This window comes from Saccoglossus kowalevskii, chromosome 15 (genome assembly GCF_978046115.1).
Source record: "Saccoglossus kowalevskii chromosome 15, keSacKowa6.1, whole genome shotgun sequence".
NCBI lineage: Eukaryota > Metazoa > Hemichordata > Enteropneusta > Harrimaniidae > Saccoglossus > Saccoglossus kowalevskii.
Window position 1 is genome coordinate 23,573,274 of NC_140655.1, and position 21,513 is coordinate 23,594,786.

The 21,513-nt window shown below is 35.7% G+C and overlaps 1 protein-coding gene across 1 annotated transcript; it reads right to left on the reverse strand.

Moving 5' to 3' along the window:
* Positions 1-15,406: 15,406 nt before the first annotated feature.
* LOC100366413 (transmembrane emp24 domain-containing protein 5-like) lies at positions 15,407-21,267 on the reverse strand. Its single transcript, XM_006819887.2, has 4 exons — positions 20,980-21,267; positions 18,526-18,652; positions 17,460-17,638; positions 15,407-15,848 (listed from the first exon to the last, which is right to left on the reverse strand). The coding sequence occupies exons 1-4, from the start codon at positions 21,190-21,192 to the stop codon at positions 15,603-15,605; spliced, it is 765 nt and encodes a 254-aa protein (XP_006819950.2). The 5' UTR covers positions 21,193-21,267; the 3' UTR covers positions 15,407-15,602.
* Between the last annotated feature and the right edge of the window lie 246 nt (positions 21,268-21,513).

The following is a 21,513-nucleotide window of genomic DNA, read 5'->3' on the forward strand; positions in this document are numbered from 1 at the left end:
TGATCGATTACGTGTATCCGAGTAAGCTCACATGAGATTATTATCTCCGATTCAGTGAACAATCTTGGGGTTTATTTTGATTGTTTCGCTTTATTACATACGCAAATTATATTCGTATTCGACATGTTTTTGATTTCACTACAACTGAACAATAATAATTCACGATTTTATAAGCTGAAATTGGATAATTATAATAGTCTGTATATTCATACTCCGGAACATCTGATTGTTCGCGTTAAGGTTTTCGAAATTCTGCGTCACGATTAGCTACACTATTTTCTATCATTAGTTCTCACAAATCGGCATTCTTACCAATCTCTCAGTCGTATTGTTTTTAAATATTACTGTTCATATGACGAAGCGCCAGCCCATTTATATGGCCTCATAAATATTCATGCCCCTTTAAAATCAACTCGTAACTCGTCTACAGAAGCACTATGGAAAGCGAGCATTTACTGTTACCGCTTCAAGGCTATGGAGCGCACTAACAGGAAATATTCGTACTGAACTTACTCAATCTTTATTCACGTCTCACCTAAAAATCTACTTTTTCCGTAAAGCGTATAACAAGACAGACCTTTCTCTTTAAAACATTTTAGATCAAATTTTATCGATTTATACAATTGTATTATATATACAAGAGATTTTTCTAAACTAAATTATTACAATGGTGACATATTAATTGTAATATACCTACTGGAGAAAGTGACACAGCCTGGGATAAACTTATTCTTGCACAAAGACGTGAAAAGTTTTTGATACGTATTGTCATTCGTTCGAACTTTGGTTATGAAATTTTTCTTGTATAAATTGTCTTTACTGTTCGACAGCTTTCAAAGGTATTCGTTTCTGTAAGTTAATAGGGTATATGGGGAAAAATAATGCCGTAAACATCACACACTCGTTGCGTCTTGTGTCTCATTTGTATACAAACCACAATAAACCACGTGAACCAGACATATTTGTGCTATTAAATTCGCCCACCGGGTTGACAACGTTTTTGTTTGGCTACGTAAACGCTTTTTCTGTTTGCGTGAATATGCGTTCAAATTTTTGTGTAATATACCTGCTGGAGAAAGTGACACAGCCTGGGATAAACTTATTCTTGCACCAAGACGTGAAAAGTTTTTGATACGTATTGTCATTTGTTCGAGCTTTGGTTACAAGATTTCTCTTGTATAAATTGTCTTTACTGTTCGACAGCTTTCAAAGGTATTCGTTTCTGTACGTTAATAGCGTATATGGGGAGAAAAAAATGCCGTAAACATCACACACTCGCTGCGTCTTGTGTCTCATTTGTATACAAGCCACAATAAACCACGTGAACGTAACAGTTTATTCGTATACGTATGGCATTATATAGTATAGAACTTATAAGCAAATGGAAATCGTGAACCAGACATATTTGTGCTATTAAATTCGCCCACCGCGTTGACAACGTTTTTGTTTGGCTACGTAAACGCTTTTTCTGTTTGCGTAAATATGCTTTCAAATTTTTGTGTTTGGAGTTAATAAACAATTTGAAGAACTGATATAAGGCCCATTTAATACTTGCGGCGTAATTTGATGAAAACCAACGATTTGTCATAGTTCTACGTTTAAATTATTCAGCGGAGATCACATATTGTCAACTACAGCCATTCTGAGTTGACATGATATATATCACTAACCTTTCATGTTAAGTTACGTCCGTAGGTGCTTGTGTACGACCGAGTATGGTTGGCGCCAAGATAGCGCATTAAAATTGCCATTTAATGGCCACACACATGAGATGAGTCCCAAACATGAATGTGACTTCTGTGGCTAAATGTACTATGTGTCAGCATCAGCACTTACAAAAAAAATAGTCAGGAGAAACAACAGTGACACTCAATGTCTAGAATTGTCGCCTGGAACAAAACATTAAAAAAATCACGACAGTTATTGCCTCTATAAATATTAGTAAACAAGAGAAGCTGGAAACCGGAAGTGAGTGACACCTGCTTTGGTGATTAGCTTGCATTTTTTTGACAAGTTCGAGTTGTCGAAACATACAGCAGTTTTGTAGTTGGCAATATGAATATATATTAATCTGTTTGATTTCACCCGTTTCGCCCCTTAATTGGGACAGAGCTGCATCAGGTATCAGGATAAAAGGTTGTTATTTTATCCATGACAATTTGATGTAAATTATTGATTTGGTTAAATTCACAGTTTGTCAATATAGCGTTTCTGGGTACTTGCAACATTTATGTAACCAAAAGGAGATGCCGAAGCCCATTTCAGAGATATAATAGTGTTTTCTATGCGTTCGGATACTTATGTTTATATCGCAGGATTTACTTGGAGATAACGCTCAGTGATATTTGTAGGCTACTTTTCATATTCTCTCAATGTACTTACATTTGTCATAGAATTGTATGTTTACTTTATAACAAATATTAACAAATAACGATACTTATATACAGAAAGACGATTATGAAAATGCTACCCACACTTGTTATGCATGCCTTGACAAATTTCATTCAAAATTGTTATTCACATTTTGTTTTCTGTTTTGATTCAAAGTGGCCGATTGGCGGCCAGTTTGTTTTATTTACAAGTTGTCCGTCCGATTTCATTTAAAAGTGCTGAATGTTGGTTTTGTGATTTGATAAAAAAAAAGCTGACTGGTGAACAGCTGACATTTTTTTTCAAAAAAATATCGAAGAGCAACACTCAACATTAACATATTATCAACCGTTACTCAAGCTGGCCCGATTTTAACCTGGACATCATTTATAATAGGTTGCAGATGAACACGAGTTTGTTTTGTGGTTTGATTCAAACTAATTGATTAACGGCCATGTTGGTTTCCATTTATATATCATTAACATTAGTTTCTAATAATATTTATTTTCAGTTGTTGGCTGTCTGCATTCATCTCGAGGTCAACTGCTGTCGGCGAAGGGGAATTTTGGCATAGTTGATTGTTAAGCTTAAGGTGTCTCGCCGCTTATAGCACACATTTGTATACTCTTTTAACATAGGTGGCGCTTTGTGTGGGTATTCAAGATTTCAACTTATAATTTAGCGTTCCGCCACAATACGCCACATTTACGTAGCTATAACTATGCTGGTTTCCAAAATATGCCACATTTATCTGCAGCAATTTCACCTAAAATATGAATGTAACTGTTGAAATTACACTCTTCATATCAATACAAGTGTGGCCGGTTTACAGTTAGCATAATGAAAATAATATGCGTGAATCAACTAAAATATGGATGGTATAAATCTCATTATATTATTGTTTTCACATTTATAAGTTATATATTTTTAGTTATATATGTTTTTAATCAAATTGACCTAATGTATGTCAAGGTGTTACTTACTAAAACTAGAAAATGCATTTTACTGCATAAAATAATTTGAAAGTATGTAGTTCAGCTGTCAATGTAAAAATACAATTATCAATATATTAAAGTAAATACCAACTGTATATAAAGACTTGTTTCATGTACGCAATATACATGATGTTAATAATATTGTGGTCGTGATTATTTCCAACCAATACTGATAATTGACTGTTAAAATGTGATAGCGCCGGCACACGCGGCCGAATACAACTTATTGCCTTAGATTACACGATCTGAACACTGTTCGTTGTTAAACAAACATTTGTCTGAAAGGTGATTTTTGTAAATTTAATTTAATTTAATTTAATTTAAATTAATTTAATTTAATTTAATTTAATTTAATTTAATTTAATTTAATTTAATTTAATTTAATTTAATTGTTGCGGTGGTATTTACAGGTCGTTTATTTTAACTTTCTTTTATTTTTGGATTGGGTGCGTTACATTTTGGAACATAGAATTTTAATAAAGTGTATGATGACAGTCGCTAGCTTGTGAGTCAAATGTGTTTACTGGTCAGTGAATTGTTATCGCATTACGACACAACACATGTAATAAAATCTAACTTTATACACGATAGTAAAACCGAAACGAACTCTAGATAAATATTTTTTGAATATTTGAAGGAGACCAAAAAATCGCGTTACTGCATATGCTGAGACATATCTTTTGTTCATCTTTGGTATTGTATAATACCGTAATCATAACATAGCATAATGCACGGATCTAGTAGATGTGCAATGTGTGTATCACTCCTGTTTCATACGCATTTATGCACGAGAATATGATTTCTATGTTGAAGGATACACATTATTGATTATATATTTTACTTTTACTGCGGTCTACACTGCATTTATTGTTTGATGTTTTGATGTATGACTAGCAATTATCCCTTCAGACGTATCAATGAAATATAAGCAAAGCTTATTCACTTAGGAAAGTCAACACGACATTTAAATCCATATACACTTGAACAGTATCAAACGATAAAGCAATTGGGCAGATAAGCAATTAAACTCTCCCTATGCACTGTAAGTAATTCAAGCAACAATGAACAACGCCACCAACACTAGTACTGGTAATTAAATTCGACTATTATTGCCTAGCCCCACTGATTTGATATATGGACTGTACTTTGGACGTTGGCGATGTAGCAAATATTTCAAGTGCTATAGTAACAGTTATATGACTTTGCTGATCGCATGAGGGCTCCTATAACCTTTGATTTCGATTATGTTTTGAATTGCGTATATCGTGCGCTAGAGTTGTGTTATTGGACTTTTAGAATCACACAACTAAATTTGACTGATGAGTTTAATAATTGCGCAGGTTGTTTATTTGTATTTATATTTCTGTTCAGCTTAGAGTTATATAAACAATTGTAAATCTCACTTGCATGTCTAGAAGCCAAAGGGCACGTGTCATTGCAATAAGCCACTTACATGAGAATGGCTGAAATATTAATGCCTATATAACTAACTGGTTTAAAGTCCATTGATATGCAGCATAGCGTTACCTAGGACTGTAGTTCAGAAAATAAAACTGTGTAAATATAGGGTTACTCACTGGTCTGAAGGATAACATCTAGAAGTACGAGTTTGCCAAACAGTGACTAGTAATTGGTGGTAAATTTCATTTTATTTACAGCCTTATTTTTAGAAATATACAACAATCATACATGTTTATATTCGCGAGCTCCAGATGCATACGTGCTTACAGTTCTCGTTTTTGAGCAACGGTTGGTTGATAACTACTATCTAATTTCCATATATTCCGCGAAGTTTAATAAGATTACCATAGCATGTAGCCCACATGTCTTCTGCGAAGTGTATGGTGTATTCCAGGTAACACACCTGGTCTTCCACGAAGTGCGATCAGCATTCCACGTAGAACAGATGGTCTTCTGCGAAGTACATCAAATATACCAGGTAACACACCTGGTCTTCCGTGAAGTACATCAAGTATTCCAGGTAACACACCTGGTCTTCCGCGAAGTACATCAAGTATTCCAGGTAACACACCTCGTCTTCCGCGAAGTACATCAAGTATTCCAGGTAACACACCTGGTCTTCTGCGAAGTGCGATCAGCATTCCACGTAGAACAGATGGTCTTCTGCGAAGTACATCAAGTATACCAGGTAACACACCTGGTCTTCCGCGAAGTGCATCAAGTATTCCAAGTAACACACCTGGTCTTCCACGTAGTACAGCCAGTATTCCACGTAACACATCTAGTCTTCCGCAAAGTCTAGTCAATAATCCACGGAATAAATATAGCGTTTCGCCAAGAAATATTCAATATATATGTTATTGTTTGAAGCCCATGTAAGATACAGCTTCAGCGCTAGCTTATCTGGTCTCCCAATAAGTACATTAAATGTCCTATGCCGCACACTAACCCAATCGTCTATGAATATACCACGTGGCGTTACACGTCTGGTATTTTCGGGTACCGCTAAACTTCCACGTAACACGTCTTGTCTCCCGCCTGATTCGTATGTTGTACAAATATGTAAACTGTGGGTGACACAACCTCACAAGTTTTAATCGTGTACCGTGTTCCTTGCGCACACTTCCAACCAAATTCTTCAATCTACATACAATTTAAGTTTTAAGTTGTCCAGTATATTGCATGTATGCATACATTCTTAAAGGGGAGCAGAGGTGAGGCTTTTGACACTCAGTACATGAAATTTGAGATCTATGAATGAATTCCGTCGATAAAAACAAATTGTATGTGCTGCGAAATGCCCTAAATATCGGGTATATAACGGGCTGTGAAGCAGACGACAAACGCGCGCTTTGCCTGGCGTAATTTCGCCTCTAGAGGGCCAGTCAAATGATGTCATCAGTGAACACTGATAATTGAACCCAATCATGCTAGTACGTCAATCCCATAGAAATGCTACTATGAAAGACCTTGTTAACTGACTACTTACAAGTTGAAACATGGCGAGGTGTTGTGTTATGAATGCCATAACGATTCATGTTATGTTACTCGAAATCCAAAATAAAAAATCACGTTGTTGGTTGCGAGAAATGGAAATTAAAAAGATTATATTTCCACAAAGTTTAATAAATCTGGCTGCACCAAAAGCTTGGAAACTAGTTATATTATTTTGCAAAAGACTGAGTGATCAACGACATCATTTTGGGACGCAATTGAACTTTAAGTACTTCATTGCGTAACTTACTGTGCGACGATGCTGACATCTAGTGTGTGTTGACCTAAGTTTGACCCCCAAGTCACTCACTGAACAGGCGCGTTACCTTAGCAATCTTTTTCTTTCAGGCTCCGTGCGTCGATCTTGTAAAATTGTTATTATTTCTGATGGTGCTGTACGCAAACTTGTATATTTTGAGGTCATTTACTTAGTGCGCTGCTTTTTTAATTACGCAAATTTGTTCACAATGGTGTTCCGGCTCTAAAAAATCAACATTGTAATATATCGCTTTCATAATAATTACGCAAAGTAAGTTATTTTATATTGGACACAGGTGAAATTTCAACCGCGAACGATACAATGTGGTATAGATTTGAAGAGTAGTTCGGAATTTAATAATAGTTAGTACCCGTTGTATACCCAAACTATATCACTCAAAACCACTATTTTGATCACTCCTGTGCCAGTGACCAGTGTTTGGGCGACCGGTCATTTTTTTCAATGAGTCGGTGAGAGAAAAATTACGATAAAAATGCGGCCGTTTACCGAACGAAAAAATACAGTGCGGTCGGAAATTAAGCGATTAGCGGTCGATTAAAAGTGGGAAGTTGGGCGAAATGATTACTGTAGTTCAAGTGATATTAGCGTATTTCTAATTTAGTTTTTAACTCAAACAATATTTATTTACTCACTGTTTACTACAGCTAGAGCGCTGTACGTGTCTTCATTTTCAGGTTAGTTATTCTGCCGATTTCTCGCAACCAACAACGTGATATTTTTATTTGGGATTTCGAGAAACATAACAACACCTCGCCATGTTTCAACTTTTAAGTAGTCAGTTAACAAAGTCTTTCATAGTAGCATTTCTATGGGATTGACGTACTAGCATGAATGGGTTCAATTATCAGTGTTCACTGATGACGTCATTTGACTGGCCCTCTAGAGGCGAAATGACGCCAGGAAAAGCGGACGATTGTCGTCTGCTTCACAGCCCGTTTTATACCCAATATTTAGGGCATTTCGCAGCACATACAAGTTGTTTTTATCCACAGAATTCATTCATAGATCTCAAATTTCATGTACAGAGTGTCAAAAGCCACACCTCTGCTTCCCTTTAATGATTCATGTACATAGTCTTGTTTTGAATCCTTGATGATTAAATTGTATTCTTTCCCACATAACACCACTTTGCATATTTCATTTCTGAGTTTCGAGCAATCTATTTTTTTTATTTAGATTTTAGTGCAGTCTTTGACCGTGCATTTTTTTTAGAAACGAATAAAAAGTTGCTTTAATGTGGTCATAACCTTGTTTCCGTCGTATTTAACGAACGCGACGTGTTTGTATTTATAATGTTCGTTCAGGACCACCTAATCTACCGTGTTGTCTTACGTACTATTTGTTTTGTTTTGCATTGTGCTCTTTAGAAATTATTTTGAAATATTCGTTACAATTTCGATGTATGCTGACGATACGCAATTAAATGTCACATGTAAAAAATCCGAAATATTGAAATCTGTGATTAAAATGTTTATCAAAGAAATACGAAAGCGAATGGCTAAGTTAGTACTGAATGATAGTCAACACGGCACTTAAATCCATATACTTGAACAGTATCGAACGATAAAGCAATTGCGCAGATAAGCAATTAAACTCTCCCTATGCACTGTAAGTAATTCAAGCAACAATGAACAACGCCACCAACACTAGTACTGGTAATTAAATTCGACTATTATTGCCTAGCCCCACTGATTTGATATATGGACTGTACTTTGGACGTTAGTGATGTAGCAAATATTTTAAGTGCTATAGTAACAGTTATATGACTTTGCTGATCGCATCGGGGTTCTTATAACCTTTAATTTTGATTATGTTTTGAATTGCGTATATCGTGCGCTACAGTTGCGGATAGTGTTATTGGACTTTTAGAATTGCACAATTAACTACGACTGAGGAGTTTTATAATTGCGCAGGTTTTTTATTTGTATTTATATTTCTGTTCAGCTTAGAGCAATATAAACAATTGTAAATCTCACTTGCGTGTCTAGAAGCCAAATGACACGTGTCATTGCAATAAGCCACCTAATGGCTGACATATTAATAGCAATATAACTGACTGGCTCAAAGTCCATTGCTATGCAGCAAAGCTTTACCCTAGACTGCAGTTCTGTAAAAAAAACTGTGTAAATATAGGGTTACGCTCTGGTCTGAAGGATAACATCTAGAACTACTAGTTTGCCAAACAGTCACTGGTAATTGGTGAAAAATTCTATTTTATTTACAACTTTATTTTTAGAAATTTACAACAATCATATATTTTTATATTCGCCAGCTCTAGATGCATACGTGCTTAAGTTCTCGTTTCTGAGCAACGGTTGGTTGATAACTAGTATCTAATTTGCATATATTCCGCACAGTGTAATAAGATTACCATGCCTTCTGCGAAGTGTATGGTGTATTTCAGGTAGCTTAAGTGGTATTCCGCGAAGTACAATCAGCATTCCACGTAGTACAGATGATCTTCTGCGAAGTACACCAAGTATTCCAGGTAACACACCTGGTCTTCCGCGAAGTACATCAAGTATACCAGGTAACACACCTGGTCTTCCGCGAAGTGCATCAAGTATTCCAAGTAACACACCTGGTCTTCCACGTAGTACAGCCAGTATTCCACGTAACACATCTAGTCTTCCGCAAAGTCTAGTCAATAATCCACGGAATAAATATAGCGTTTCGCCAAGAAATATTCAATATATATGTTATTGTTTGAAGCCCATGTAAGATACAGCTTCAGCGCTAGCTTATCTGGTCTCCCAATAAGTACATTAAATGTCCTATGCCGCACACTAACCCAATCGTCTATGAATATACCACGTGGCGTTACACGTCTGGTATTTTCGGGTACCGCTAAACTTCCACGTAACACGTCTTGTCTCCCGCCTGATTCGTATGTTGTACAAATATGTAAACTGTGGGTGACACAACCTCACAAGTTTTAATCGTGTACCGTGTTCCTTGCGCACACTTCCAACCAAATTCTTCAATCTACATACAATTTAAGTTTTAAGTTGTCCAGTATATTGCATGTATGCATACATTCTTAAAGGGGAGCAGAGGTGAGGCTTTTGACACTCAGTACATGAAATTTGAGATCTATGAATGAATTCCGTCGATAAAAACAAATTGTATGTGCTGCGAAATGCCCTAAATATCGGGTATATAACGGGCTGTGAAGCAGACGACAAACGCGCGCTTTGCCTGGCGTAATTTCGCCTCTAGAGGGCCAGTCAAATGATGTCATCAGTGAACACTGATAATTGAACCCAATCATGCTAGTACGTCAATCCCATAGAAATGCTACTATGAAAGACCTTGTTAACTGACTACTTACAAGTTGAAACATGGCGAGGTGTTGTGTTATGAATGCCATAACGATTCATGTTATGTTACTCGAAATCCAAAATAAAAAATCACGTTGTTGGTTGCGAGAAATGGAAATTAAAAAGATTATATTTCCACAAAGTTTAATAAATCTGGCTGCACCAAAAGCTTGGAAACTAGTTATATTATTTTGCAAAAGACTGAGTGATCAACGACATCATTTTGGGACGCAATTGAACTTTAAGTACTTCATTGCGTAACTTACTGTGCGACGATGCTGACATCTAGTGTGTGTTGACCTAAGTTTGACCCCCAAGTCACTCACTGAACAGGCGCGTTACCTTAGCAATCTTTTTCTTTCAGGCTCCGTGCGTCGATCTTGTAAAATTGTTATTATTTCTGATGGTGCTGTACGCAAACTTGTATATTTTGAGGTCATTTACTTAGTGCGCTGCTTTTTTAATTACGCAAATTTGTTCACAATGGTGTTCCGGCTCTAAAAAATCAACATTGTAATATATCGCTTTCATAATAATTACGCAAAGTAAGTTATTTTATATTGGACACAGGTGAAATTTCAACCGCGAACGATACAATGTGGTATAGATTTGAAGAGTAGTTCGGAATTTAATAATAGTTAGTACCCGTTGTATACCCAAACTATATCACTCAAAACCACTATTTTGATCACTCCTGTGCCAGTGACCAGTGTTTGGGCGACCGGTCATTTTTTTCAATGAGTCGGTGAGAGAAAAATTACGATAAAAATGCGGCCGTTTACCGAACGAAAAAATACAGTGCGGTCGGAAATTAAGCGATTAGCGGTCGATTAAAAGTGGGAAGTTGGTCGAAATGATTACTGTAGTTCAAGTGATATTAGCGTATTTCTAATTTAGTTTTTAACTCAAACAATATTTATTTACTCACTGTTTACTACAGCTAGAGCGCTGTACGTGTCTTCATTTTCAGGTTAGTTATTCTGCCGATTTCTCGCAACCAACAACGTGATATTTTTATTTGAGATTTCGAGAAACATAACAACACCTCGCCATGTTTCAACTTTTAAGTAGTCAGTTAACAAAGTCTTTCATAGTAGCATTTCTATGGGATTGACGTACTAGCATGAATGGGTTCAATTATCAGTGTTCACTGATGACGTCATTTGACTGGCCCTCTAGAGGCGAAATGACGCCAGGAAAGCGGACGATTGTCGTCTGCTTCACAGCCCGTTTTATACCCAATATTTAGGGCATTTCGCAGCACATACAAGTTGTTTTTATCCACAGAATTCATTCATAGATCTCAAATTTCATGTACAGAGTGTCAAAAGCCACACCTCTGCTTCCCTTTAATGATTCATGTACATAGTCTTGTTTTGAATCTTTGATGATTAAATTGTATTCTTTCCCACATAACACCACTTTGCATATTTCATTTCTGAGTTTCGAGCAATCTATTTTTTTTATTTAGATTTTAGTGCAGTCTTTGACCGTGCATTTTTTTTAGAAACGAATAAAAAATTGCTTTAATGTGGTCATAACCTTGTTTCCGTCGTATTTAACGAACGCGACGTGTTTGTATTTATAATGTTCGTTCAGGACCACCTAATCTACCGTGTTGTCTTACGTACTATTTGTTTTGTTTTGCATTGTGCTCTTTAGAAATTATTTTGAAATATTCGTTACAATTTCGATGTATGCTGACGATACGCAATTAAATGTCACATGTAAAAAATCCGAAATATTGAAATCTGTGATTAAAATGTTTATCAAAGAAATACGAAAGCGAATGGCTAAGTTAGTACTGAATGATAGTCAACACGGCACTTAAATCCATATACTTGAACAGTATCGAACGATAAAGCAATTGCGCAGATAAGCAATTAAACTCTCCCTATGCACTGTAAGTAATTCAAGCAACAATGAACAACGCCACCAACACTAGTACTGGTAATTAAATTCGACTATTATTGCCTAGCCCCACTGATTTGATATATGGACTGTACTTTGGACGTTAGTGATGTAGCAAATATTTTAAGTGCTATAGTAACAGTTATATGACTTTGCTGATCGCATCGGGGTTCTTATAACCTTTAATTTTGATTATGTTTTGAATTGCGTATATCGTGCGCTACAGTTGCGGATAGTGTTATTGGACTTTTAGAATTGCACAATTAACTACGACTGAGGAGTTTTATAATTGCGCAGGTTTTTTATTTGTATTTATATTTCTGTTCAGCTTAGAGCAATATAAACAATTGTAAATCTCACTTGCGTGTCTAGAAGCCAAATGACACGTGTCATTGCAATAAGCCACCTAATGGCTGACATATTAATAGCAATATAACTGACTGGCTCAAAGTCCATTGCTATGCAGCAAAGCTTTACCCTAGACTGCAGTTCTGTAAAAAAAACTGTGTAAATATAGGGTTACGCTCTGGTCTGAAGGATAACATCTAGAACTACTAGTTTGCCAAACAGTCACTGGTAATTGGTGAAAAATTCTATTTTATTTACAACTTTATTTTTAGAAATTTACAACAATCATATATTTTTATATTCGCCAGCTCTAGATGCATACGTGCTTAAGTTCTCGTTTCTGAGCAACGGTTGGTTGATAACTAGTATCTAATTTGCATATATTCCGCACAGTGTAATAAGATTACCATGCCTTCTGCGAAGTGTATGGTGTATTTCAGGTAGCTTAAGTGGTATTCCGCGAAGTACAATCAGCATTCCACGTAGTACAGATGATCTTCTGCGAAGTACACCAAGTATTCCAGGTAACACACCTGGTCTTCCGCGAAGTACATCAAGTATACCAGGTAACACACCTCGTCTTCCGCGAAGTACATCAAGTATTCCAGGTAACACACCTGGTCTTCCGTGTAGTACAGTCAGTATTCCTCGTAACACATCTAGTCTTCCGCAAAGTCTAGTCAATAATCCACGGAATAAATATAGTGTTTCGCCAAAAAATATGCAACGTAATATATATGTTATTGTTTGAAGCCCATGTAATCTCGTGCAAATCTAGCGTGAGAGTCAATCAAAGCATGGGCAGCATACTTCTCAAAATGTACCGAGGGGAAACACAACAAATGAGCCAACGAAGTCACCGAAAACGAAGCACGAAAACATGTAAGTAATATTCGATGACTATTTCCCAATAATGAGAGGTTTCGTCAAACTACACAAGATCACGTTTTACCAATAGCATTTTCAACTAAGAAAAATGTTATCCCCATCAACGTGCACACAATTGTTTATGTCAGCTGCTCTGTTTAATAAAACAATTTTATGAGGTTAACTCATATGGTTATGAGGTTGATATTTCTGTATGTGGATTACAACGTTAATGCACAGGAACAAGTTAAATACAACCTGCATAATTAGAAAAATCATCGCATGTATAATATAGTACTTTTTCGAATGGAAGCGCTTAAAAGTATAAATACGAAGCATGTTTCTGTACCCATGGTTTGTAAATTATTTTATTATTTGTTTTGACCGAAGGTGCATACAATATAAAAGATGATGTGATTGTATTGGAGATGCATTTCTAATAAATTAAAATGCAAAGTAAGTCACTTTATAATCTTTGATTGGAGAAATTAATATTGCGATGCGATGAAATGTGATGTTAGAATTTATAGAGTTTGAATATAAGAATTAATTTAGATGAAATACTAAGACATTTCTTATTGTTTCACCGCGACAGAATGGCGTCAGGGTATTGGCCAGGAATATATGCCAGAAACAAGTGGCTGTCAAAAATATGCTAAAAGGAAAAATGCAATATACTGTGAATAGGATAGGGAAGCTTAATTCCCATATATTGAAAGAAAAGACAGTTTTCTGAAATTAAGTTAAGTTTCCTAGAAATTATCACGATTAAATGAGGTGTATTATTAGCATTCAAGTGTCATTTTATATTATATATTTAAATAATGTTGTAAACTAATTATATCCCAGACGTTCACTTAATGCAAATAGTCAAATAGCAAGACCATAATCTTGGATAATCGTTTACAAACTTAAAAAAATATACCCAGTGTTATAGGGGTGCAAGAATTGTAATTGCATATTATAGCGTATGTCATGGTGGGGGGGGGGGTGTACAAATCATTTGCTATCACTGCAGTCCTGGGTTGGTGTGGCTTGTTAGCTGGTGTATATATCTGATAGCGTCTCAAATACGAACACAACACTGACGGTATTGTACGTTACTTCGCATGAAACGTAAATGATAATTAACCTCACTGCGATAACGCAAATGGTAATCAACCTCACTGTGATAACGCATGCGTTGTGAAATACGGAAAAAAGGGGCTCGAAGCTTGCGTACTGCGTACACAATATCTTAATAACTTTGGCACTCTTGAATTCCGGATATCCCATAATCTGTTTCGTAGCTTTTAGCCACGAACATTAGCCACAAACAACTTAAACAAAAGTAATAATTTGTGAACGAGTAAGAGTATTCCAATGTCAATAACTCATTTTCACAAATGATTGTCGCTGCCAAACACCCATAATATTAATAGATATGTGTAGTTTTGCAGTCATCAATCGAATTACGGTTTCCTTGTATGACAGGCCGATGAATTCTCTTTTTGTATTGCTAAAATCTTTATTTTTTAAAATTTTTCTTGTGTATTTTTAAAATTTCAATTACAATTTATTTCGACTTAATCTTATATAGAGATGCAATTCACTTAAAATTGCAGTGAAATTATTTGTTTAAAACAATAATCTAGTTAATTCATTTAGTTAAATTCAATAAACTTATTTTAATTTAACGGTTCTTTGAATGAGCATTGTGGCCATGTCACACGCAACGTAATAATACCGTAATTAGTATAGTACAGGTGTGATGGTTCAAATACCAAAATGGCAACAGTAACAAAAGACTTCCCTGGCGGCGATGATAAAATACGAACACGGAGCCAACAGATGATGTTTCAACTGGTACTGGTATCATTATACTCTGTAAACATCAAGTACAATAACGCGGTAAAACTCCACTACTCCAATAACTAGATACTTAAACTCCAATACAATTCAACGAGATCTCCGATCTGATCTCAGTGCTGAACAACTCCCCTATATATACTCACACTGTCTATAAATAGACCATTACATCAGCATACATAATGAGTCTGGAACTTACTACAAATTTCTAGAATGTTCCATAACCTTCTATTGCCCCCTACAGTGTTCTATTACCTATTCAACCAGTTTCTAAAAATTCCACCCAGACACAGTACGGTTCTAGAACATTCTCAGTCACACGGAAGTGGTAAACAAGTCGTATGCGACAGGCCAAGGGATAGGTATACAGTATAGGTATATTAGTTTAAATATATTATAATATTTAAGTATAATACGGTATATTAGTTTAAATCTTAAAGTTTACAAATGATGATTTTGTGAATGGGGGTTTATAAAAGCCACTAGAGATTTTACAAATATTAACACGTCAGTTATAAAATATAAATGTATTTTTACATACATATTTTAATGAATATTGCAAAACTCGGGATTCCATATTCAGAGATACATTGATAACATGATTTTGAACTAATTCAATCTGTGATCATTACACAAAAATAAGTGAATACTCCTAATACGAAATTGCATTTCATTGTGAGATTTACCGATATTTTTGGTGTGCCTCGACTATGCATGCGTTTTTTGAGTGGGCTTAACGTTCTTGACATTAAACAAATTTCGTACAAAATACGCTTGTACAATCGATGCGCTGATGATAATGACACATTGAGCTATTGACCAGTTTTGTATGTATGACATATTACTGGTGACAATAAACATATCCTTCTTCATTATTTGTCTGCGATATTGCTGCTGCATAATAGAGGTATCCATGTTCTCACCGATAGTGTAGAGCTTCTCTGCCAATGATTTCTGTTCAACAGGAAAGCAAAAAAAAGGTTAAATGTATGTTTGGGGACGTATGTACTATTATGAACTTCCTTAAACTAACACCAATGTATAAGTATGTACTGTGTTTCATTGTGCAGCGATGCATTGAGTTGATATAGAAACCTTTCTCCTACAGTTAGAATCGTGCCGTTTCAGAAAAAATGGGAACACAAGTGTTCAAACTAGCCCTATAAACGCGACCACACAGAACTAAAAATCCTTAGATCTGTCTGCAGCAAAACCAAAAAATGTTCCCCTTTGAGACAGAATTGTCAATATACCAAAATACTAGTAATCTCATTCTAACGAGCTGCAGTTTAACATAGTCTGAATGTCTTTTGTATGCTAATGAGAAATACGTACGTATTTCTATGTTGTTGTTTTTTTTTGTGAAGGGAGAGCTGATGACCGAAGTGCGCATTCCGTGTTCGCAATGGGGGCTCCGCCAGAGATATTCGAGAATATATTTTTCATCATTTTGTTTAACATCGACTTCACACAATAGAGGACATTTGTGTTTTTGACTGTATTCACAAAAAATGCACAGTATGCTATAATGGCGTAAATTTATTGAGTTCCCAATTCACAGCACCTTATGTAATGGATTGTTTATCGATGATTCTTTTATTCTATTAACGTTGGACACATTATCTTGGTTGTTCTAGGTTACTAGTGTTTACTATCACATTCAACCAGGCATAAAGCAAACATTGTATCTGCAAGCAATGGATAGTTATTCAAGTCCCATGGACTGCAGACAAATCACTTGTCTTCGAGTTCATGCATGAAATGTCTGTATGCGCATAACAACGCTGTTCCTGTATTGTGTTTACTATGCGCAAATTTGGTTCCAAATATGGAACGATTACGCGCGTAAGCGTCCCCTAATAATAAAAACAAACGTGGAAACAACCAGAGCTCGACCGGACCCTATATAAATAAGTTCACTCAATGTGTTCTAAATGTTGTTGTATTTCGGCGTTCTTATGATGTATCCTTATGAGAAACAGATGTATAATAATAAAGCGAGTCGATCGATACTCCCGCTGTACTGCCTTCGAGCATATTTTTGGTATCCTCGTAATAACCTCACATTGGTATCATTCGAGTTATATGTGGTCTTTGTTTGTGTTGTTGTGTATGTATGTGTGCACAGATTAATGATATGTTGTGTTCAAGTATACTTATTTTATCGTCTTAACTATGTGATGTGTAGTATTTATGATATGTCGATGCATGCTAAGTATGAGCTGTTTTCAGTAAAGGTGTAAATGGTCATGCGGTGTTCCTGTTATAGTGACTCATGTTGGGTAGCAATAGTCATATCATTTATATGATGTAATACATATTATGTACTGTGCTGTGGTAAAACTGTATTGTTATGTGGATTGTAACAAAAAACACAGCTACGATATTCGAAAGATATTCGCCTAGCTAGTAAACGATTACCATCGAACAATTTTGTAGCGTCGACAAGGACTCAATTTTTAGCATCTTCAGCAAGGCACCGACTCGCGGGATCATCTGATCGAAGATGGATAATACTATCGTTGAAGATGAATACGAATATGAATATGAATATGAGGTACAAACCGTGGAGCTGCTCATTTCTGTTACCATTTCTCCTAATTTTTGTTTTTCAATCTTTAATTTTTCACGATTCATTTCAATATTCTTTATCCACTGACCGCGTTTAAATATCATGAGAGATAGATACAATCTCTTGTGGCTGAGTACGCTGAATTCATTGTCAAAACACAATGACAACACACCTAAAACCGAATGAAAAATGCAGTTGCTATTCATTGTCTTCTTTTCATCCGGGTATTTTCACCACTTGGCAACCCTGGCGGTGAAAACAAAGGCCAAAAACGGTACTTTGGGGTGGTGGTTGAGACTCCCCTGAACAGTATAACAACATTAGCCCTACGTGTGTAACATATATAAATCTGATTGTTCAGGATTACTTCAGAGTTGAGTTTGTGTTGTTTTCTCGAATTTTCACCGGCTCGACCGGCGTTCCACAGCAGCGCGAAAAGAGCCCATAGAAAAACACGTACAGTGGTGCGCGTCTTAGCAACGTGGTACGTCTTGTGACGTAGCCCCGCCCCCGAGGATATTCTCGGGAGTTATTAAGCGTTCACTAATGAAATTTAAAACATAAACTGAAACAAAAAAAGATCTACAAAGGTATGAAGATACAATTTTTCCGGCGAGAATATAGTGGACATTTCAACAAACTTATTTCATTGTCAACCGTTTGAGTTACGGGCAACTTACGACAATTAAACTGTTAATCAAATTTCGAATTAGTAACTCAAAATTCAGTGAACAGTATATCGAGTAATCCTTTTTGAATTGCGTTTAGACAAACTATCAATTGGACAAAACTGGAATGTAGAAAAACTGACCAATATGTGTGTTTTGTTAAATATAATTAAAGCGGGGGAGACGTCGCGTGCGCATGCGTCAGATGGCCATATCGGAGCATTGTTAACAAACAGACGTCTACCCATGAGGCTTTATGTTCTTAGCGTGTGTTGTTATCATCACTCGGGACTCAATTCTTGCGCGTGCGCAGGTGAAAACCCCCTCGCTTTAAAGGTAAAACGTCATAGAATTAACTGTAACTTTATATATACTAATAGGATACTCAAACCTTCCTCGGTTGTTTTTGCTTTGAACGTTCCCTTTGGCTTTTGTTTAATCGTCTCCAACTTTTCATCGTAAATCATTACAGTGAAGTCAATGACATGAGTTTTTCTTCCCAAACCATATTGCAAAACCTGAAAAGTTAAATCGGTGCATATGTAAAAAACGTTTTTTATAATTAAAACCACATATACGAAGTCCGCGAGGAGAATTGAGTCTTCCGAAGTCACTTAACTTTATTACTAGCGCGTCTTCTGCTATTATTGTAATTATTGTAATTTTATCCTCTAACATAGTATTCGATATGATGACGCAGCATTCACAATTCATTCAAAGTGCAATGTTGCGTTGGGACTGACGTTGATACAGTTTAACACTGTCGGCATGGGTGGTCTCTTGCGATGCGCAACTTTGCCAAAATAAAAAGCAGGATCATTTGAATACAGCTATTAAAAGACTGGTAGGAGATGATACATTTGGCCTGAAAGTATTTCAAAATTCCTTTTTTGGGGTTCTTTCTATGGCAACAGTGGGCCAGAGTTTGTTTTTTATTTAATCACAGAACTCGAGGAACGGTATAACCTGCCTACCAAGTAGGATCGAAATCGGCCCAGTCAAGAAAATCACAGAATAGTTTAAAAGCCGTTCCTGGTGAAAAGTTACCCCAACTTTGACTATTAAATACTAACCTGGAGGTTTTTAGTCCTAGAATTGTACATACATTTGGCTCGAAGCTATTCAAAAATCAGTTTTGTGGCTAATTAGAGTGGAGGTGTGACCTGCCTGCCAAGATTTGAGTGAAATTGGCCCAGCCAACAAAAATCACAAAAGAATTAATACGTGAAGACACTGGAAATCACAAACACATACACACACATACGTTCAAGTCGTTTCATTGATTTGACGACACACAGTGGATTAATTAACTATTAATAAAGTTACGATATGAACTCGATTAAAACGCGTTCCTATATAAGGTTGTGTTTTAATTGGAGTTTAATTAAACTAAATTCAATTCAACAAGTTTTAATTAAATAAAAGTAGAATATCTTCTGACTTAACATAGAAATGTTTGCGAAGCTTAGGTTTAGTAAAGGGGGTGGGTATGGTATATCAATTATGTTAAAATTGAACTATATCTCCCCTTTTACTAAACCTAAGCTACGCAAATTTGACTTAAATTGAATTAAATATAAATTATGTAACATGGTGAAAGTTAGTAACGGTAAATGAAAATCATCACAACGTTGATACCACTCACGCATACACACGCAAACACAAAAGTGATTTTAAGGACAATCCCAGCATAGCCTGATCGTCAAAATAACCCGGCATAGAGAATAATAGTATTTTATTTTTTAAACAAATTAGCAATTCACCGAGCGTAGAGGATAAATACATTGGTTGGTATATAAACTGTGCTCTTTCGATGATGTTATGCGGTCGATAACATTTTTTCAGTGGTCATCACTGATATGGAGAGTTCGTTCATCGCATGAGAATAAAGTGTGGTTAATTATTGCCTTCTGTTTTCAATTGGTATAAACCCTCATAAAACCATATTTAATATTTATATTTAGGGTACATAAAACAAGGATGTAATTGAATTCAAATGAAAAATTTAGAGAAAAATAATCATTGTTTCTAATGTACCATATGTGGGTTGATAGTGTCCTTGACTTACACACAAATAGGTTTTGCTGCTGAACACTATTTCCATAGACAGCATCGAAGAGCCAAACGGATATATTGCATACATACATCCACTACTAACATATTCTCATTCGTCTATTGACTATCGTCACAGGAACAGGAAGTTTGTTATTTTGCACGAGCGGGTACATGGCATGACTTGTGCGTTCGTTGCAAAACATACAATTCCAACTTTAAAGTGCGGAATGAAATCATGGCAATGTGGAAGGTTATGGCAAAAATGTTAATTTAATTCGCTGCAATATTCAATTTTAAATACGAGAATAATTTATTTGTTACAAGCATAGGCTGTAGGTATATTGTTTTCATTCACTCAACTAATATAATATGCATGACCTTTGACCGTAGTTATATTTATATCATCGTACCAGGATTTATTTATACTCGGAATCTAGTATTTTTTGTAAGAGGATTAAAATGAATATTGTTTTCTATATTGTACGCAAATCATACAATACAATATTTTTTTTTCAATAATGCATCAAATGGGTGGGTTTCATCAAAACATGAACATAATTTAAATAACAAAAAATATATTGTTTAAAGTATTTTGACGTACAGTTAAATTACGTAAAAAATGGCGGATATAAGTTTTCTCATTTTTTTTTCATGTAACTCTAGAAACTATAATGCTGACAAAATACAATGATGCAGTAACAAAAATAGTCAAATGAGAATGCTTGCTGAAATCTACATTTATAACAGTGTATCAGAATTTATAACATGACCACAGCGACCCTGGTCTCACCTCATATTCTATCATTATACTAGTCTCAGCTGGAATGTCTTGGTAAAAGCATTCTTCGCTTCTGGCTGGTATTAGAACGGTAAACGCTATGTTCTCATATGGACGACTACTGTGTGATTGAATCGGAGCACCCTCCTGCTTCACGTGGCTCTGTGCCAGTGCCCACGGCACAACTAGGGTGAGGTAGATGTAAAATACACGTATCGAACACATAACTGCAACAATATATTGGTTAGAAATGAAATCCAAATGAAAGTAATTTTTCCGAAAGTATAATCTTCTCGCAGCAATCAAATAAGGGGGTGGGTTCAAAAATAAAATATGTATGGCAGCAACCATTATAATGATAGGGGTGAACATGTACAACATTGCTGGCGTTTTTGAAAATGCTGTTTTAGAACAATCAAATGTTTGACCGGATACATTTTTTTCCATAAAGTAGCGATCGAAAATTAATGATAGCATAATGCTGAATAAGGGCTGGGATTTTTTTCCAATTCACAATTGTATGAGTTTGTCATCTAATTACTTTGA

Coding starts and splice junctions, on each gene's coding strand:
- LOC100366413 (XM_006819887.2), bottom strand. CDS start 21,192: ATGTGTTCGATACGTGTATTTTACATCTACCTCACCCTAGTTGTGCCG. Junction 18,653..20,979: donor GTATAATGATAGAATATGAG/GTGAGACCAGGG, acceptor TTAACTTTTCAG/GTTTTGCAATATGGTTTGGG. Junction 17,639..18,525: donor AGCAAAAACAACCGAGGAAG/GTTTGAGTATCC, acceptor ATTCGGTTTTAG/GTGTGTTGTCATTGTGTTTT.